At 43.0% G+C, this 21,879-nt stretch overlaps 1 protein-coding gene across 7 annotated transcripts in view; it reads right to left on the reverse strand.

The window, feature by feature from the left end:
- Positions 1-831: 831 nt before the first annotated feature.
- CPEB3 (cytoplasmic polyadenylation element binding protein 3) overlaps positions 832-21,879 on the reverse strand; it is a 177,528-nt gene continuing 156,480 nt past the window's right edge. For all 7 annotated transcript variants that reach the window (XM_045854203.1, XM_045854204.1, XM_045854209.1 and 4 more), the window contains one exon: positions 832-6,553. In XM_045854203.1, the coding sequence (XP_045710159.1) occupies positions 6,326-6,553 (228 nt within the window). In that variant the 3' untranslated portion in view covers positions 832-6,325. The remainder of the gene's footprint in view (positions 6,554-21,879) is intronic.

Below are 21,879 nucleotides of genomic sequence, written 5' to 3' on the forward strand. Positions count from 1 at the left end.
GCTGGCACCCACGGCCGAGCTGGGAACCGAGGGATCCCGTGGGCCCCCAGCTTCCCCCCACCCCGTGGTGGGTGGCTCAGGGCCTCGGCTCCAGGCTCGGCCGCCACCCTCCTGGCCGCTCGAAGAGCCCGAGCGCTGCGCGGGCTCCAGTCCCGTCGTCCTCCGGCGCCCAGAGGACCCGCAGCGGCGGCAGGTCCCGCGCGGACCCGCCGCCCACGCGCGCTCGGTCTTGGGCCGAAAGCCCCGGGACTTTAAAGCACCTGCGCAGCACGGCCCCCCAAACCGCTGAACGCAATCCCCGGGCCGGGATGCCGCACCTGCGTGTGCTAGACGCTCTCAAGGAGTCTCGCGCCTGTGATGCATTTTCTAAAGGGATTCAAGCGAGCGCCTGGGAGAGCTGCTAGCACGTCCAAAGCCCGCATTCGGTTTTAAAAAGACGCCGTTTCTGAATGCTTGGAGGCAGCCTCGTGTGAAAAATAACACGCAAGGGGCGTACTTACGTTCTCATGACTTTCTGGTTTTTGATTTTAAAAACTGGTTTCCTGTGGCAAGTGCCCGGCATTAAAAACACCAACCTGCACCTCTAAAACCACGGCCTGAATACCGGTTCTCACTGGGCCGCGTTTCAAATACACGCGTGCTCTTTTTTTAATTAGTGTTGTTTGCGACAGAGAACAGGTTAATGCCGCTGCGCTTAATCTGCTGCAAAGGAACTGGTCCCGCTCCCTCCAAAAGCTGATGGAGCAAACTGTAACAGTGTCCCCAGAGGCAATCCATCCACGCCCCGCTCGCCGTTCCTTAGCAGATGCAAAGGATGACAAGTGTCAGTACTTCATACAACTAGATTTAATAAGTTGTTATTACAGAAAAAAATGAAGTCCAAACTACAAAGTTTAAGCAGTTGTAAGCAATAGCTGCATCGAGCTCCATGTTTAGTCACAGTACTGCAGTTCCGTACAAGCAACATTAGTCCAAGCCCCGAAGGCGGAAGCTGAGTAAGGGTTACCAGAGCAAAAACAATCTGAGGACAGGTAATAAAAGATACAATACATTTAAAATTAGTTGTTAGTTGAAAAACAAATACAGAGATCTTAGCTGTGAACACTCTAAAAGTTATGTCCATTATTTTGACAGCAAAAATACAAATACCTAATACTTTATACCCCAACGGAACTATATCCTGTATTAGCACCCGAGTTTTCTATTTGTTGCGATTAACTTCATCGTCATACACATTTAAACATCCGCAAATCACATATCCACTTCTTGACTCATTTTGGGGTATAAAGTCAACAGCATTAATTATAAAATACTCTGTGGTAAAATGGAACACTATTGCAGCTGAGATAGAGAAGTCTGGTTATCATTAAAAAAGAAAACAGAAAATGTTAGCTGACATACCATACAAACTGGTGAAAAAGCAACAATCCATACAAATAAGCCAGATTTAACAAAAGGATACTTTTTTCACTAAGCTGTGACTAATCTTTCACTCAAACCTTGCAAGTAGAGATGTCACAATACTCAAATATTTAGGTAGGAGCTTTACCCAGTTAAATACCATTTTGTTGCTAATACAATAGATAAAATTAAAACTAGCAGTTATTTGCTAAATTGCATAAATGCAATACATTCTGCATTAGCCCATGCCTCACTAACAAGCTATAAAACACAAGATATAAGCAGAAATCTAAGCGTAATCTTTATACCACTAAGCAAGAATTTTCCAATTTCGTTTCTTCTGTTCCTAATCACTTATTTGTAGTTAATGTAAAATTCCAACCAGTAATACCCAATTTGAGTTAAAATTTTACATCACAACTTGATCTAATCTATATATTATTTACAAAACTGAATACACAGAGCATACCCAAAAGCCAACTCTGGACACACGTTTCTCCAAGTCATTGATAACCTCGCCTCCGTGGCAGTGGACCGGGAGAGGCTACCAAGGACTCACAGAAACACCCCCTGTCTAGAGCAAGTCATTGGATGTTCCGTTTACGCAACACCAGCTTTGCAGTCGGGTGGTTTGTTCGTGTTCACTTGAGGTGCCACCACAAGGACGCGCTGCCGTGACAGCACCGCTTCGAGGTGAGGCGGGTGTTGGAGAAGCAGCAGGAGGGCAGACAGATCATGCTCGGGAGTGGTGCCAGATGTGTTGCCACAATCAGGGACAATTAGGGACAAACAAGGGGCACCAGAACAGGGAGCAGGTGGGAGGTGAAGGAAGGCGGAGTCGGAGACTGTCCATATGCAGTGGTGGCGCCTGAGAGTGCCTCCAGGGTGCACTGCCCCGGGCCCTGCGGGCAACTCGGGGGAAGACGCCACCACCCGAGTCCAACTACACCGAAGGTGGTGTCCTCGCAGCAGCCTCCTCTGACTGACAGACGTCACCACTGTCAATGAATGGAAAAGATGTGGCCTGGGTGAGAGGCACTGTCTCACACATGGACAGCAGTTGGTGGCAATTCACACACACACGCGCACACACACGCACGCACACACACGACATAATGAAGAGTTAGAGGGGGAAAGCAATGAGTCATTCCGCTGACCTGGCCAGGTTCTCAACCCGGCGGTATTTCACTAGGGGTGACTTCATGATCAGAGCCACAGAGTGGGCTGCACTGGTGTTGTATAAATCCACTGTGACATCCCCAGAGAGCTGTACTGTGACATCCCTAATCTCACACTAACCCACTGGAACAAAGGAAAAGGCTTGTCAAAATCTCACATGTTCTGCTCATTCTGTCATTTTATTACCCAATTGTTCATTACAGTTTCCAACCACTTTACACACCCAACCGTTTTCACTGTTGTCACACTATTGTAAACCACATCAGCAAGTTAATACATAAAGCTTTGCATTTCAAAAAACTAGACACTTTAGTAACAATATTACAAAGGTTTTAGCTTCAAAAATAACTGAAAATGAAAAAAATAAACTTTTAAAGAATTAGCATCATAAAATTAATTTATTCCAAGTAAAAATACAAAATAATATTATGACATTGACCAGATATGAAAGTCCCTCCCAGAAACAACTCTATTAATGATTGAGAAAGCACTCCTTAAAGAAAATACGAAATAAAATGAAAAATATGTAAATATGTTTAATTTTTTTCTTAGCAAAAAATCTTTCTAAAAATAACAATGAAAATTTGTCTCAGTACAAAGGCTACATTACTATTGAAAAAATACCAGCATGAAGAAAAGGTACATATTTGACAGTAGAAAAATGATTTCAGTGAATCACAATGTCTAAAGTTTGCAATGAAAATAAATCTGCAATAAAGATTTATGCCTTTTTTCTTTTCTTTTTTTTTCTATTTTTTATACAAACAGTACAAACAGTATTGCACATAACAACAAATAGTCGAGGTTAGGTTATAGCCTTCAAAAAATCGACTAGTTCAAGTGTCACGTCAAGGAAAGGCCACAACAGGACCTGTGATACCCAGGGGCTTCCCAGTCAAGTTGCAGGTCAGAACACCTCTGTGTTTTAAAAAATAATTTTTTTGAAGGACCCTCTCTTTTAATATAACATTAACAACTTGGGGGCACATTTATTTACAAAACAAAAGGGAACATGTTATAATTTAATAAACTAAAAAAGTTCTCTTTAAAAAAATACAAACAGAAGAACTCTTTCACAATCCTGGTCAGTCGTGCACAATCAACGCTTGATTATAAATATACAAATGAAGGGAAAGTCGTTTCCACCATCTATCCGCAACTTTCAGCACCAAATGGAGTTTATTTTTTGTAACCTATTCTTCGTGACAATGTTTTCTCGCTTTCATGTTAAGCTTTATGCTGTACAATCTTTCAGCTTTTTAAAAATCTCAGTGTTATTTTAGTACATGAAAGAGGGGTGCTTCTTCAAAAAGTTTTGCTTCTTTCACATAATTAGGTAGATTTCTGTAGGTTAGATATGATCTTTAATATTATAGTTATAAAGCTCTAACTTCTTCATTTTCAAAAAACACAAATAAGCATGAAAAAAATAAAGTTACCCATCTGTTAAATCATTTTTCTTGCAGAATTAAATTAATATATATTTTTCTGAATAAACTTACTTAGAAAATATCATTTTCTCTCCTATATTTCAAAATTGAGGTATTGCAAAAGATCGTGTCAGTCAGAAAGCATGCCTTTTTCCTTAAAAACAAACAAACAAAAAAGTCTTCAGCCAGCTTTTGAAAACTGTCTAGAATACAAAAGTAGTAGTGCATAACAAAATTTCTTGTACAGGTGAAAAAAAACACAAACACAGAAAGAAAGAAAAAAACAAAAACAAACAGAAAACCACAGCTGGGCTGGAAAAAAGCGATTATTACCAAAAAGCCCAGAGGTAACCTCAAAGGGGGAGAATTCTAATAAGCATTTTTAATCCAGTAAAAAACTATTTTGTTTTTCCTTTTTGAAACAAACTATAGTTTGGGAGCTGGTAATTGCAACTGAACGCTGGAGAAACAAAACGGAACGGAACGGAAACGAGCAGTATCAACTTAGGACGGCACAAGGACATCACAGCACACGGAACACGGCGATTTAAGTCTACTCTGCAGTGTCATATCCAGTCAGATTGTCCCCAGAATTCCAAAACATAGGAAGAAGATTAAAACAAATTTACGTAGTCTCACAACCGTTGTGTGTGTTTATATATTACTATCTGCAGCCCAAGAGTGAATGCTAAAAAAATGTCCATGGTAGTATTAGCAGGTCTGAATTCTATTCAAGCTTTACAGGATAAATCCAGGGAATTAAGTAGTTAATTTCTTACCCAGACAACCAACCCTGCCCAGGCCATCTTGTTCCGTACAGACATTTCTTTAGCATCACCAGCACGCAACTTTCTTAAAATGTGCCTAGTCTGTCAATCTGACAACTTATCTCTATATACTGTATATATTCCTAGTGTTTGTAAGCTAAGATGAGCTCTTTGGTTTTCTGGACAAGGTCTGAAGCTATGTAAAATGGTGCAAGCACTAGGAGATTGTAACTAAGAGCTCATGTGTTAGTTAATAGTATACCAGTTATGAACTGTCAAGTTCATTAATGTCTGACACAGAGGCTTTTAAACAGTTAAGTTTGATCACAGTTAGACATAATCACTTTACTATATAAAATAAATTGCACAATATATAACAGAGCACCGCAAAGTACTTCATCTACCATCCACAAATTTGCTTTAAGAATATCCTACACCTAGGTTTTATATTGGTTGTAATATAGGTCATTCTGTTATGGGCTCTTCCTAATTTCAGAAGCATTCCGTTTATTGAGGCATGCCTTCCTCCGGTCAATTACCAATTCTTTGAATAAAAAAAAATCTTCTTTAAAAAAATCAGTATTTTATAGCTTATATAGATTCTTAATTTGTGCATTGTGGGAAGGTTTTATACTAGACATTGGATATAAAATTTATTGCATGCAGCAACCTGATTAAGTAAACATGCAATCAGAAATAGTGACCTTCCGTTGAAGCTTTCTGAAATCTATTCCGATCTCCTTTCGGCAGCTGATTCTATCCCTAAATCACAAAAGTGTGTTGTTGGGCTTTTTTTCCATTGATACCTTAGCCTGAATAGAGTATTATGGTATTAATAATACCATTTTAATAGCAGCAAAAGCTATTGCAGCATAAATTTACATAACACTAAAAAATCTAACCAAAATCCTCAGCAAAATAAAAATCAAACGTGAAGGAAAAATAGGGATTCAGCTTATGAGGTATCCTTACATGTCAAAATAGAGAGCAACTAAAGGCTTATTTTCATTAAGGGTTTACCTTGCTCTAAATGACCCCAACTATGATTGCTGAGCTGTTGTGAAGTTTTTGCTACATCTGCCACCTACTCACAATTATTACCTTTGGTAAGTCTTCTCCTAGGGGCAACTCTCTAAGTTTCTGAAAATAAGTGCATGCTCCAGTTCAAAAACAATCGGAACAACAACAACAACACAACAACAAACAGAAAAATCACAGACATCAACCTGATGGCGGCGGGTGAGAATGGCAGTCTACGCACTGTCACCAGGGACAAACTGGGGTGAGAAACGAGGGTACCAAGCAGACAAAGGTGTGAGAATCAAAGTGCAAATCAGTACCGTTATACACTCTGCAATTTTGCATTATACTGGACATCGAGTTCAGTAATATGACTGTAAATAATAATAATAATAAAAAGACCCATTTCTTCTTTAAAAATCGAGAACGAATGCACAGATTTCCAGAACACTGTAAGCCCTGAGGCGGTGCCCTCTCTTTTCCCTCCTCGCTATCCACTCCAGTACTTGTGGCCGGGTCTGCCCGGGCTCAGCTCCAGCGGAACGGGACGTGCCGAGGGCGGTCGCCTCCCTCCTTCACCAGCGGTTTGTGGAACTCCCGCCCGGCGCGCGAGTGTATGCTCGCCCAGCAGTATTCGCAGTAGTACTGCAGGCAGGTGACGTTGGCGCAGAAGAACGGGGCGAACTTCCCACCGCAGCGCGTGCCCTGGCACTCGTCACACATCTGGTCGTCCAGCACGTATGGCTTCACTTCCACCTGGATGCAAAGAGGAGAGACAGGACAAGGTTTAGCACGGCTTCCTCACGCTTCTCCCTGTCCAGAGTGGACGGTGTAGCCCAGTGAGACGTCTCAGTCCGAGGCCACTTGGAACTCAGCTAGTACAGACCGTAGCTGAGAGTGCCGGCGTTGGAATCTGCTCCTCGTCTCCTCGATGTGTGACTGTCAGCGAATTCTTACCTCCGTCCGTGCTTCCGCGTGCTCTGAGTACCTGTGAAGTGGGTGTAACGCTCACACACACACTCACTCGTCTGTCTGTAAGATGGAAAACTGAAGTCTCCCTCAGAGGGTGCGGGTGAGGATGAAGACAGGCAGCACAGGTGAAGTCACCGGCACTGAATGTGGAGGCCAGGTGGCACCTGACAACACAGGACAAGAAAGAGCATTTTGGGGAGAGGAACCAGCTGGGACGAAGCCTGGTGCATGCAGGGCACGTGCCTGGGGACCGGTGTGGCAGGAGCCAGGCCAGAGGGGACGCGCCGCCTGAGACTGGCGAGGCAGGCCCAACGAAGGGCGGCGCCGCCATGGGGTGCTGGGCTTCTCGTTTTAAGGACAAGGCTGAGACCCCAGTACTGTGTTCAGTGGGCTGGAGGGAAGGGGGGACTAGTGAGGTGGTGAGAAGCTACATTAATAATTGAGCCTTTTAAAAATGTTTTGGACTTTATTGCCTGAATTTTCCTCAAGACTGAGAGCTTCAATAGAGGAGGGATTTCCATCACAGTCCTGGGGGCAGGGGCATTTTACACTCTAAATGAAGCAAGGCAAACACAAATTACCTCCCCCCCATGTCCCCTTCCCCTAGAACCTCAGAAAAGGAACATCATTAATGGTTCATCTCACATGTTAGACATTAGCACGAAGACGACAAATCTGTGATCAGGCTCCAACCTCCAGAGCCATTCTCGGAAGGAGCAGCCACTGTGGCCACTGGGGCCACGGTGACAAGGGCCCACCGCTATTTGACGTGACAATTTAGGCTGCCTCTGGATGCAGTCAGGAGGTGCTGGCGGGGCGCAAGGTGAACAGGAAAGGTGGGGACAGCCTTGGATTAGACACTCGGCGTCCCTGGTTCTCCCTCCCTTCTGAAGGCCCCTTTGCTGGCCTGGCCTCCTCCGGGGTTTTGTCTCTAGCCAAGCGTCCCAGCCCAGCCCACAGGTCCACGGGCCAGCCAGCTCTTCCTACTTGGAAAGCCCACCCGAGAAGACCTGCGCCAGGTCCTGGTTAGCCAGGGGAAACCGCCTCTACTCTGGCTTTAGTTCCCTACCTCCTACCTCCTTATCCCCAACCTGAAAGGCAGCAAGGGGGCTTCAAAAAAGTCTCTCACATTCGCCTTCGCATCGTAATTGAAAATGTAGTGGGGTTCTGGTGTCACCTGCCTGGGTTCAAATCTAGTCTGTAGCTGTGAAACCTTGGACAAGTTTCTCAGCCACCCCAGCCCCTGTGTCCTCGTCGGTGCGCTGGAGGAAAAGAACAGCTCATGCTTTATGAGGCTCCTGTGAGGACTGAAGGAATTAAACCACGAGATGCACGCAGAACAGCGCCTGGCACGGCACAAGCTCCAAGAGCAGTCGTCACTCCCGCTGCTTCCTGTCTGGTCCAGGCCATGGCGACACGCACCTGGGTGTGTTCAGTGCTGACGGCCCTGCACCGGCCCCAAACGCCGGGCTTCCCGGGTTCGATTCTTCCTGCGCATGCTGACATTTCAAGAGCCTCATCAAAAGCCAGATTCTCCAGAGACTTCATGACCTGCCCTAATCTCACTCCCAACCGATTCCCAACTCAAACTCTACCTGGTTTTTTATTTTTACTTGCACTTTCTGCCCACCTTAAATGCTCTCCTTTAATGCCCAGCCCACCCAACAATTTCATGTATCAAATGAGGCCCAATCTTTCTTCTATTTTTCTTTTTTAAGATAAAAGTAACAATTCTAAAGTGAACAATTTAGTGGCACTTAATACACTCACAATGTTGCACAACTGCCACCTCCATCTACTTTCAAAACACTTCCATCACCCCAAAGGAAACCCTGTTACCCACGAAGCAGTTACACACCCCACCTCTCCCTGGCAACAACCAATGCACTTTCTGTCTCTCAAAATTGTCCTATTTTGGATATTTTATTTTATTTTCAAACTGTAAGAGAAATTTTATTTTGAAAAACTGCAGAGGTGGAAGTGATCCACAGAAGCAATGGGCTCAGGAAACAAGCCACAGAGGCACAGGGAGGGGCCCTGGGAGCTTAGCAGAGAGAAGGCAGAGGTAAGGCCCCCCCCTCCCCCGGGGATGGGCGTGTGGAGGGGACGGGAAAGGCACAGGCGTGCTCCTGGGAGAGGGGTGCTGCTCTGCACACTCTACATAAATGCAATTACATGCTATCGAGTCTGGCCTTTTGAATCTGGCTTCTTCCACTTACAATATTTTGAGGTTCCTCCACATTGCAGCATGCAGCAGTATTCCACTCCTCTTTACGACGGAATAATAGTCCATCACACATCAATGCACACACCACATTTTATCTATCATCTCCTTTGGTGGTGGAATTTTGGGCTGTTTCCACCTTTGGGCTATTGTGAACGGTGCTGCTGTGAAAGTATGTACATATTTTTATTTCAATACCTGTTTTCAATTCTTTTGAGTGCATGCTTAGGAACAGAACTGCTGGGGCACGTGGCAATTCTCTTTAACTTCTGAGGAACTGCCAAATTGTCTTCCACAGAGGCTGCAGCACTTTATGCTCCCACCAGCAGGTGCCAGTGCAGGTTCCTCTATGAGCTCCTAACCGGTGCCATTTCCACTGGTGTGATCACTGCCATCCCAGCAGGTGTGAAGAGGCGCCCCACTGTGGTTTTGATTTCCAGTTCCCTGCTGACGAATGCCTTTGAGCTTCTTTTCCATGTGCTTAGCCATTTGTGGATCTCCTCTGGAGAAAGGCCTACTTCAAGACATTTGCCCATTTTTTAATTTTGTTTGTCTTTTTGTTGTTGAGCTGCAAGAGTTCTTTATATATACTAGATATTAGACTTTTATCAACATATGATTTGCAAATATTTCCTCCTATTTTGTAGGTCATGTTTCGCTTCCTTGATAGTGCCTTTTCATGAACAAAAGTTTTGAATTTTGATGAAGTCCAATTTATCTGGGTTTTTTGTTGTTGTTGTTACTTCTCCTTTTGATGTCATTTAAGAATCCACTGCCAAATGTAAGGTCATGGAGATTTACTCCTGTATTTTTCTAAGAACTTCATGGTTTTAGCTCCTACATTTAGGTTGACTGATTTTGAGTTAATTTTGCATATAGTGTGAGGAAAGGGTCTACTTCATTCTTTTGCACGTGGCTATCCAGTTGCCCACAGCACCATTTGTTGATGAGATTTTTCTTTACCTACTGAATGGTCTCGGCAATCTGGCCAAAAGTCTACGAGAGGCCCAGCCTTCTTCAACTGTTTCAGTCCCTCAGGGGTCTATTCCTTCCTCCTCTGACTTATCACTCTGCATCGCTTATCTGGCGTTTCCTGTCTGTAGTCCTGCCATGGCCAGTGTCTCTCCTTTGCTTCAAGAAGAGTCCTGGAGTAGCACAGGGCCGTGGTAGATCTAGGGACGAGTGTGTCTGCAGAGGTTATGGACTCCTGAGGGAAGAGAGCTACACGTTTACCAGTGCATCTAACCTGGTCTCATGCCCCCGAATCTGAAGGCCAAGTGGGAGCCACAGTGGTGGAATGAATCCCCTTGCCCTGGGGCTGGAGGACTGGTAGCGGCAGGGTAGGCAGGGAAAGGGTGGCAGCCAGCTTTTCCACCTCAGGCCATGAGCTGAGTGAGGACCGCTTTGCTTCTACCACCAGGCAAGGCAGGTGCCGATTCTGGGGCGTCCCAGCAACCAGACCTGAGCCCCAGCAGGTCTAGAAAAGGGGACCCAGCAGTCAGAGAGAAGGCTGGACTGAACTCACAGAATCCACACTCAGCAGAAGAGGAGGAGGAGGCTGGAGGAGGAAGACAACAGCCGTCTGTAGCTGTAGAGCATACAACTAGGAACAGCGCACTGACGGGGACTCGAGTCTGCGCAGAGGAGACTTTCTGGTGGTTCTCAAACAAACAAGCAAACAAACAAGCAAGCAGCACAGCTGCTTTTGTTCAGGTGTAAAACCAGTGTTGTGGCTACGTGGGGTCTTTTCCTTCAGGATCTCTCTTTTTAAGAGCATAAATCAATTTTTAAAATGAGGTTAAAGTCACACAAAACTAACAATTTTGAAGTGAACGATCCAGGGGCGTTGAACACATGCACAGTGTCGTGTAACCGCCACCTCTGGGGAGTGCCAAGACGTTTTCATTGAGGCTAAAGGAGACCTTGCACTCCCAATTTTGTTTTTTAAAGCACTCTTTTAAAGAGGTATTACTGAATCATTTAACTGAATTATTTCAGGATAAAGTTATATGATGCCTGGGATCTGCTTCAAAACAATCTGGGGTGAGGATGGGTGGGTGGAGGTGCAGATGAGACAAGGCTGGTGCCAGGTCGGAGATCACTGTCGCTGGGCAAGAGGACGCTGGATGCTGGAATCAGACGATGGGGTTTGTTACACTCCTCTCTGTACTTTTGCTGCATTAGAACGTTTTTTTTTTCTCCCCATGCCTCAAGGAGGAACAGCACCGCATCACACCACCCACTGAAGCGAGACAACACAGCATGCTGCCGCTTCGCCCAAAAGTGGTGGGAAACGTTTTTATTATTTGGAAGCAAAAATATTTAAACTGACTTTTTGAATAATTAAGTTACCAGATGAATTGAAGAGAGGATAATCACTATTGAGACATGGTTTAGTGGCCTAAAAGATCAACTGGAAGAAGTATTTCAAAGCTCTGGAAAAAATAATTTAGAAAAGTAAATAATGAGAGAAAAGGTAAAAAATTTTAGACTAGATCCAGAACCTAATATATACATTACAATAGCTCCAGAACAACAACAAAAAAAGACACAAGGAAATGTAGAAGTCCTGACTGCATGTCAAAAATACCACCAGGTCCAGTCTAGACTGATGAGACAAACACAGACCACCCAGGAAAGAGAAAATGTTACATGCTCCAAGTGAAAAGAGCTCATTACTGCCTCCTGCAAAGGAAAGAAAGCAACAAACTGGCATCAGACTTATCATCCGCAATACTGGAAGTCAGAGCACCGAGAAATATTCCCTATTAAGCTGAGAGAAAAAGACATCCAAAAATTCTGCATCTAGTCAAGATGTCATTTCTCTGTCAAGAAGACTTGTAAGAAAATTAGTAGCTTTAGGATATTGTAGAAATAAAAATGGAGGCAATATTCTATTCACATTTGTAACAAAATTATAACTATTAGAATTTACTCATAATGAATCAAACCATAAAGACACAGGGCCTACATGAAGAAATGTTTAAATGTTTTTAAAAAGAATATAATATTAAAAAAAATCCCAATTAGGTCTATATGTACAAATTAAGGGCAAGGTAGGCCTTTTTAATAAGGACTAAGGTAGTCAGTTTAATAACTAACTGGGTAGCTCAGTTGGTTAGAGCATCATCCTGATACACCAAGGTTGCAGGTTCGATCCCCAGACAGGGCACACACAGGAATCAACCAATGAATGCATACATAAGCGGAACAACAAATCAATTTTTCTCTCTTCCTTCTTCTCTCTCACTAAAAAAGCAATAAATTTAAAGAATAAAATAAACAAGGACAAGGAACTTCAGTAGAAAATAAATACATTAAACTGTGTAAAAATACACTCACAAGTGGCAAAATGTACTATGAGAAAAGTCAACAGGCAAATGATGAATTTAGAAAAAAATTACAGATTATTATTAAATTGTACAAAAGAACTCTTAAAAACTGGCAAAAAGAAGATGTACCACACAGTGGAAAATGGGTAGAGAATAATTCGTATAAGATTTCAAAGGCAATCCACATGAAAAGATTTTCACGTTGGTTAGTAGTCAGGAAAAAGAAAATTAGTATCACTTTGTTCTTATCAGATTGGCAAACATTTAAAAGAGGTGGTAAGTACTTATCATTTGCTGACAGAAATGTGACTTGCCATGACATTTAAAAAAAAAGTAAACTAATAATTAAAATTGAAAATATACATACTCTCTGATTTAATAATCCCACTGTTGGTTGTTGTTAAAGGTGGAATCCCAATGCTTGGAAATACAACCACCAGATATGAGTTCACACATAAAGTATATTTACTGAAGAACTGCCCATCATGGCAAAAAAGCAGAAACAAAGTAAATGGTTGAATAAAATGCGGTACACCTACCCCGTGGAATATCATGCAGTCATGAAAAAGACTGAATTTGTGTTCCACCCGCCAATTTGAAAGGATTTCCACAACATGGGGAGGTTAAGAACAAGTGAAATGATTGATATGAACTCCTATGGCAAACTGTAAAACACTGAACAATTGTAAAGTCAAAAAATATGAATATTCGTGCTGATATCTGAAAATGCACTCTGAATAAAACTGCGCCTTCTGTCTATTCAGGCTCCCAGCTGAGCATGGCAGCGACATGCTTCCCCAGCTGAGGAGCCAGTCCACACGGTGCTCACCACAGCGGGTGTGCCATGAGGCTCCGCTGCGACGGCCCCCAGGCCAGGGGCACACAGTGCTGCTTTGTTTAATCAGCATCCTCAGGGAATAACAAATTCCTCTTCAGTTACTTCTCCACAGAGCAGACATTTTTTCTTTTCAGTACTAAAACACCTTCAATTTTGATTTTTTTAATGGAAATCTTCCTAAAATGTAATATTTGTTCCACCCCCTCTTCAGCAAGGGATATTAGGAATGTTCTTCATAGCTGTGCCCGATAGTACAATGCAGTTTCCTCTTTTCGGTCACCCCTTTCAGAATCTTCTGCTGCCACTTTTAATAATACCTCTCACTGATCCTTTATAAATGTGCAACTTCCTATCATTTTCAATGGGACTGAAAAGCTAGACAATAAAGTTTGTTAAGACTTGCATATTCCATGGCAGCAATCAGAGCCCACAAGACTGAATAAAGCCAAAAGGCAAAGGGAGTGGCTTCCGGATTGCTACTGTGCTCTCAGAGGGCTGCCTTCCCGATGCGCGAGTGGCGCTGTTACCGCAGAGCTGCATCCAGCACCTCCACGCGACGTGTTGATCCAGAGAGCAGAGGTTTGCCCAAAAGATACGACATGCACGTGACTCCAAGGGATCCACAAACACAGACGTGCAAGTTGGCTCCTGCAGCCCCTCCAAGGGCAAACAGGATGCCTGACAATTCAAATCAACAAAGAGAAGACAGCTGCATGAAGGACACAGTAGTCAGGCGGTTCTACGGTAAGAGGCGGTGTTTACTTTGGCTCCAGTGGGTTTACTCATGTGACTAGTATTTATGGAGTGCCTATTCCTGGTGAGCCACCATATTAAAAACTGAATTACAATGGAGTACAAGACACCGTTCTTCCCTAAAATAATTTATGGTCTATCTGAGAGTGTCTTACAGGCACTCTCAACCCATCTGTTGTTTTCGCCATATCCTAATGCCATCCCTATTATGTGTCACTTGACCAGCCAGATCAATTCCATTTTCTCCAATACACAGATATGGCTATTAAAATAAACACACATTTCTCCGTTAACCACCTAAATCACCTGCAGTATCATTAAGCCATGCTACTTTGGAGACACCATCTTACTGGCATCACATTTCTGATCCAGGCCGCCACTGAAGTCCAAATACCAGAGCCCAACACAGAGCCAATCCCATCACCAAACTCCCTGCTTCCAAAAGATTTACAGGCACAGGAGGTGAAAACTTCCTATAGAGACACCTGAATTCACACCGCACACCTAGTGGAGGGGACCACGCCCAAGGATGCGGAGGGCATGTGTAATCTACCGATGAGCTGGGAACCAACAAGGAAAAGGAGGACTGATGTGGAAGCCTGGGTATGCAGCTCTAAGAAGACAGATACAGGGAGTAACATATTTAGAACGACACAGACAAAGAGAAAGCCATCCTTTAACAAACTGATCTCAATGCTGACATTGTTTTGTTTCTAACAAGCTAGAGAAAATACTTCTCTCTGCAGTCACTCTGATATCAGTTAACAAAATCACCTCCCAAAGTGAATGAAGCAATGGCGAAACAGTTTTTGGTGGGAGAGAGGGGATACCTAGGGAGACCATAAACTATTCACAGGTGCAGAATTCCCTCTCCTTGGACCTGAAGGGTTGTAGAAATGAGAAGGGAGGCATGAGTCAGACTCAGTTAAAGGTTATATGAAGGACACCTAAAGGCTGGTCCCTCCTGCAGGCTGCCCTGTGGTGATGGGAAGAAAACAAACTGAGCCTTTCAGATACCCAGCTATCCCGAGGCAGGGAAGGAATCCCCACAGGGGGCCGGAAGCTGAGTAGAAGCGAAGATCGCAGATAATGGGGTAAGAGTGGACGAACCGGAGAAAGGGGCCAAGAGAAGCGGTACAGCTGGAGAGGGATAAACGTAAAGGCTCGCCCAGAAGTCAGGCAGGCCGCTTCTCATCATCTAGAGCAACATGCTTCCTGCAAGTGTAATTTTTATTTGGTGTGCTCAAAGCTTTTAAATATACGTGCTTCTAATCTTCCTGGCATGCGTCGCGGAGTACATCTAGCCTAACACCACAGTAACCTCGCCACCATTCCCACTAAACACAGCATCTTCACAGTCGCTAAAGTAGACCCCCCGCCAGCAGGCAATACTAAGAATGTTTAAACATAAATTTTTAGTTTTTCAACTGACTATGAGCCAGAATCCTGCTGGTCAGAAAGCAGATGACAGATGCCTAGAAAATCAAAGCAGCAACGTGAAAATAACTTTTCCTTAGCAATAGTTATCCATAACCTTTCAGATTTAGTGAATTCAGCTATGAATTTAATTTTTAAAAGATCTCATTTATTTGTTTTTAGAGAGAGAACAAGAGAGAAAGAAGAGAAGGGAAACATCAACGTGAGAGTGAAACACCGCTCTGCTGCCTCTCACACGTGCCCCGACCGGGGGCTGAACCTGCAACCCAGGCACGTGCCCCGACCCAGGGGATCAAACCAGCGAACTTTTGCTTTGTTGGATGACACCCAGCCATCTGAGCCACACAAGCCAGGGCCAGTTTTTAATTTTAGAAGCAATCTGAGATAGATTAAAAAAACACATAGGGAAAACGGTTTGGATTTCCTTTTCTTTTTTACCTTTCAAAGGATGGGACTTACCGTCTTTCACATTTTCAGGTGTCAGAGGTGGAAAGATTTAAAAATCACTCTTGTGCCTTTTCCACAGTTTAGAACGTGCTACGTGTACTAATGCCGACGCTGTGGCCATGTGTATGTGGAGCACAGAAGACCTGTGAGTGCCCTGTTTGGCCTGAAGATAACTTTTTCATGCCAGGCGACGGTACTCTGCATGATCCATAGATTCGCCCTTAGCCTGGTTTCCTCCCATGCTACTCAGAAGTGGGGCTGGAGGTAAAGATGTAAATCAGCCCTGACCGACTTGTAGTAGCAGAAGAGCATGTCATGTGGAGAACAAAGGGTAAAAAAAATCACTAAAAACTGAAACACACGACTGCCACATCCTCACCCCTCTCTACCTCTGACTCTATCTACATGGCCTGCATCACAGCCTTGCAAGCCTCAGTTCCCCCCACCCCAGGGGAGGTTTGGACCAGCTCTTCCAAATAAGAACAAGCACTCACCAAGAAATTGCTAACTGATGGAGGGTTCTGAACTTCTGGGGTTGAAGAACTTGAATGTCCTACTGAGATAACTATTTAAAAGGGGGGTGATGGCCCTTTTCCCGTTAGTAATCTCATAAATAGCCTCTAAACTCATATCTGAGCAGAAAAGAACATTTAAACACTCTAAAGAGTTTTCATATTAAAAATTTCACAATTCAAAGAGAGAAAACATTAAGAGAGAGAGAACAGCATGGGAGAAATCGGAGGTCAAGACTAGCAAGGAGAGCCAGGACAAAAAGTCTCTGTGCCATTTAGAGAAGAGAATTATCTTTCACGCTTTCTTTAGGTGACCCAAACTCTGTTAAAAAAAATAAAAACAAAACTATTTCTAGTCAAAGGCTCTGAGACTGCCAGTGCTCAGGTAGGATCAGTCCCAGCAATGCGTGAACTCACTCCTGGGTGTTGCTGCTTCTCAAAGGCTCAGATCGAACACAGCCACAGCTGCAGCTGGGAAGCTTTCAAGCCGGATCAAGGCAGGGTCAGCAATGGCAGCTAAATGAAGGCTGGATTACAGGAGTCCCAGACTAAGGCTAGAGCAGACACAGTCTGGGAACAGGTCATCAGCATCCTCACTTCCTTTGCTACTGAGTCATCTTACGTCCTCCAGCTGGGGCCAGGGACAAAGTGTAGTATCACCTGCACGTCTGTCAGTCTGGTTACTGGGTCGTAACAATCTTCACGCAGGCTAAAAATACAAAGCCTTTGATGGCCTTCAGCTAAAATTCAGGGCTAATACGTTTCTAGTGAAGAGAGAGAAAAAGATCAAAGACATGAAGTACTTGAAGTGAAGAGCCTGCAAAGGAAAGTGCAATGGATAACATCTCATTAAATGAAAAATGGGTTATGTAAAGCGTATGCTATTCAAAGCAAATTTGTGCTGTGGTTTAGCCTCACAATGTATCAGAAAGCCCTAAATTAGCTAATTGAAAGTCAGTCTCTCTGGTCCTCCACATTAAGCTAAGACAGAGGTAAGGAAACATTATTTGTCAGTAGTATATTGATTTTAAAACTATTTTCCCTCTTTATATAGAGACCAATATGATAGAAAGATATACAGATAATCTCTAGTAATCAAAATACAAAAATCTATACATACTACAGGGAATATCGACCACACCTTCAATGCCCACCACTGCCATGAACTCAGCTGCTGTCTCCCTGCCCTATCCCAACCCTGGTAGACAGAAAATACACATCCAGCAATCCTAGTTCTGGGTATTCACACAGAAGAACTGAAATCAGGGTCACAAAGTGGTATTTGCACTACCATGTTCATCACAGCATTATTCACAATAGGCAAGGTGTGGAAGCAAGCTAAATGTCCGTCAACAGATGAATGGATAATGAAAATACGGTATATACAAGGGAGGATCCAAGAAACCTGGAACTTATCCATAAGAAATTGTGTATTTATTCTTCCATGTTGAAACTTCAGTCACCTTCAAAGTACTCTCCATTTGATTCAATACACCTATCGAGATGTTTTTTCCACTGCTCAAAACAGTTTTGAATTTGTTGATTTTGATGCCTTTTAGTGTTTCTGCTGGTTTTTGTTTCACCTCTTCCACATCAATGAAACATTTCCATTTGAGGACTTCTTTCATCCGAGGGAACAAAAAAAGTGTTGCTCAGGATGAGATCAGGTGAATAGGGAGAGTGGAGCAAGGGGGGGTGGGTGTCACGGGGGGAGCTATTTTAGGTAAAAAACTGCTGAACACTCAGCACAGTGTGGGCAGGTGTACTTGTAAATTACCCTCACGAAATGGGCAAATGTGTTGAGAGTCTTCAAAAAGCTGAAGCTGAAAGCAGCCTCTCACAATACCCCCAGCTGGTACACTGATACAGATTGGTTCCTAGAACACTCACCTAGCAGGGAAGATCTGTATTATAAGGGGCCCACCTTCTAAAAGATAATTCCATTTTTTTGTGGGGGGTCTCTCCTTATATGCATGCAATGGAATATTACTCAAACTTAAAAAAGAACAAAATTCTGTCACATGTGACAACATAGATGAACAACCTTAAGAACATTATACTAAGTGAAATAAGTCAGTCCCAGGACAATCACATGACTCTATCTGAATGAGATGCCTAAACCAGTCAAACTCATGGGAGGCAGCAAGCAGACTGGCGGTTGCCAGGGCTCGGCCAAAGGGCAGGGAGGGGGCAGCGGGGAGTTGCTGTTCAAAGGTTATAAGGTTTCAGTTATGCACAAGATTGTTACAGTTAATAATACTGTGCTGTACACTTAAATATTTGTTAAGAGGATAGATTGCATGTGCTTTTTACGCCGCAATAAAAAATACAAACATATGGTGAGTGTGATATGCTTGGTAAAAAGGGACTGAGGCAGGGGAAATAAATCAGCTGCTTATTAAACTCCTCAATTTGAACATGAAAGAAGCGGAAAACACAGTATTTTTTCAGTGGGGCTCCCTGGAATACTATTCCCAAGAGATGGTGCATTTTAGAAGAGTTCATGATCAAAAGAATTTGTGAAAAATTGCAGTGTCTCCTTCTTGGATTTTTACAAGGAAGATTAGTATATAAAAGATTCTAAGAAGTCCTAGAATAAAGCAGCTTATCTAATTGTCTTAAAAAAAAAAAAGCATCTCCAAACTCATTTACTCAGAAAAAGATTTTTTGGTTAAATAGATGTTAAAATCTCAAGGGACTATGCTTCCTGAAGAACAACTTAGGAAACGGTGGTTTAGGGAAACTAGTTTTAGGAGCAGATCCCTGTCTACCGACAGCTCCTCCTCCCATTTCACTGTTTCAGAAGATTCTATCTATCATCTATCTGTCAGAAAGGAGGGAGAAAAGGGAGAGAAACACAGATCTGTTGCCTCTCATATGGCCCTCCTGGGGACCTGGCCTGCAACCCAGGCATGTGACCTGACCAGGAATCAAACCAATGACCTTTCAGTCTGCAGGCCGGCACTCAATCCAGGGCTCCTCCTCCTATTTCAAAAACTCAAATAATCAACCCACTTTTCCTTGATCTTGTCTGAAATATTTAACTCCTTTTATCATGTCAAATTTCAATTAGACTAATAAGCATCTTTCAGAACAGCTCAAATATTAATATTAGTACTAATCAAACATTAGTACTAATACTAATCAAATATTATTAGTATGTTATCAGTGCCATTATGTATTGATGGAGTGCTTCACAGTTATCAAAAGCACCTTCATTAACATGTATACACACATCCCTGCTTCAAGCTATGTAACAAAGTGGTATAGTCAAGACTAAACCCCAGACGGGCTGATTCCAGTCTAGTATCTTCCAGCTAGAGAAGACACTTCTATGGGCTGCGTTGGCAGACTGTAACTAGTGTCTTCTGCCCGACGCACATCAAGTCACAAACATCTGACTTATAAATTTCTAGGAGACAGCATGAGCAAGTTGTGCTAGACAACAGCTGTGGGTATGTGGATGGCCTCTCAGATTTTTATAATGAAATTGTTCAAATCAGTCAAACCATATGCTTTTGCGGGACTAAGGGAGATTCGACCGATCCTACCCTTGCAGATTTTCTCAGAACTGCACGGAGCAGACAAAGGGGTAGGAAAACGGCCATGCAGAAAGATTGCCCATTTTCACATGATCTCATTTTCCACACCACAAAAACCTTCCGTATGTAATTGACCTAGACTTGAGTTATAAAGAAAACTGGATTTAGCGGAGCTTTCACATCTTAGGTGTTCATTTGGCACCACTTCTAAAAATACCATTATAACAGACAGAATGAGTACAGGTGCCCTCTTTTGCCCTTATTATACTTAAATACCTTAAACTGTTCCAGTTTTTCACAGAGACCCCGTTCGAAGGAATGTAAGCCAAATTTAATCCTAACCTTCTACTGAATTTCAAGTTCAAAATCTTTTCATTATCTGAGAAAAGATGCCAGTAAAAACACCTCTTTCTAGACTAAAGAAAAAAAAAAACCCTTCAATTCTTTAAGTAAAAAATGCATCCTGGTGTTTACATCCATAAAAGGAACTTAAAGAGTCTCTCTCTGTCTCAACTGACACCAAACAGCATGTTGGTAGATTGGCCCCTATATTAATTTCTTTTATGTACTGTCTCAGAGTCAACTTCAACTATTTACCCTTATATTAAGGATAATAAGGATTTTTAGTCAAACTGAGCAAGCACTTTCAAAGAAAAAGAAGAGTCAACCATTAGCCTTAGTCATATGGTTGGGCAACAGCACAGTTTAAATAGGCCAGGTTCTACAACAATGGAAATCAACCTCTGTCCAGCCTAGTCACTTTCCAAAGCACTTACTCATCTATCATTGTTTACCTGCGCAAAAAAACCGTAAGATAATTAGCCTGGTTTCTTAGTGCTACCAGACAACACAATCAAGCCACTAAGAGGTTAAGAAACTTGCCCAAGGACACATCATGACTGGGCGAAGAGCTGGGAGTGCAGCTCAGATCTCCCAGTGTCCAGGCCAAGAGGCACTTTTCACTAGAGCCGTAGTTCTATGGATGGTGAGGACGGGAGTGCTGTGGGAGTGAAGCCCCCTAGGTACTCATGGGCACACCCCGTGCATGCCCCACCCTACCGGTGTTACAGGGAGCCTCTTTTCCCCCTGAGAGCTATCACATGGCTCGTGTATGTCAAGGCAGGAGAAAAGCTGACAACCACTGTACTGGGTATCACACAACCTTGGCATTGTCAACATGGGGACACATTATCAATTGGTTGTTAATGATGAATATCAACCATAAGATATGTATAACGTAAGCCTTAAGGGATTTATTTCAAGATGTTAATTTTTCCTTGGAAGTAAAAACTGAGGCATGACTTGTGTTTGTGTATGTATGTATGTATGTATGTATGTATTTATTCACCCATCCCATCCCTTGGGTTGTTTATAATAATGTTCTTATGACATTAAAAATGCCATTTTCACTGATGTTATATATATGTAAATATAAACAAATTTTCACTAAAGGTTATATATAAATTCTGTGGAGTTGCATTGGCTCACACTGACTTGAGAAAAGGTTTTACATGAAGACAGTAAAAGAGTCAAAATCAAAAAACAAAACAACCGTAAAAAAAGGCACAAGAAAATCTCAAACTTATTTTGTTAACGTTCACAATGACCTACAGACATACTAGAAAATCCTGGTAACAGCCTCCAGATGTGCCCTGTTCTGTGCAGAGTACGTTTACCTCCTAGGAAGTGCATGAAGTGTGGAAACATGCAAAACTCACAAAGGGCCCTATAGTCGGACTCGGGGGTTCTTAACCCGGGTCTGTGGGAAAAGTGGGTCTGAGTAAACCTCAGACCCTGCATAAACAGGAACACTCAGGAGGGGAGTCCCCAGAGCATGAGAGTCACCAAATTTCTCCTAAACTTCCCCCAGTTGCAAAATAAAGGGGGTTGAATCAGCTCATGCCTAAAGTTAAGTGTGGCTTTAATTCACTGTAAGTGTCAAAGAACAGTTTCTGATATTTTAAACAGCAAAACCTAGATTTCTCCATTACTCAAGTGTTAACTAAGCAGGAAAGGGATGCTGGG

Source organism: Phyllostomus hastatus, unplaced genomic scaffold (genome assembly GCF_019186645.2).
Source record: "Phyllostomus hastatus isolate PE091 unplaced genomic scaffold, TTU_PhHast_1.1 phas_scaffold_1066, whole genome shotgun sequence".
NCBI classification, from domain to species: domain Eukaryota; kingdom Metazoa; phylum Chordata; class Mammalia; order Chiroptera; family Phyllostomidae; genus Phyllostomus; species Phyllostomus hastatus.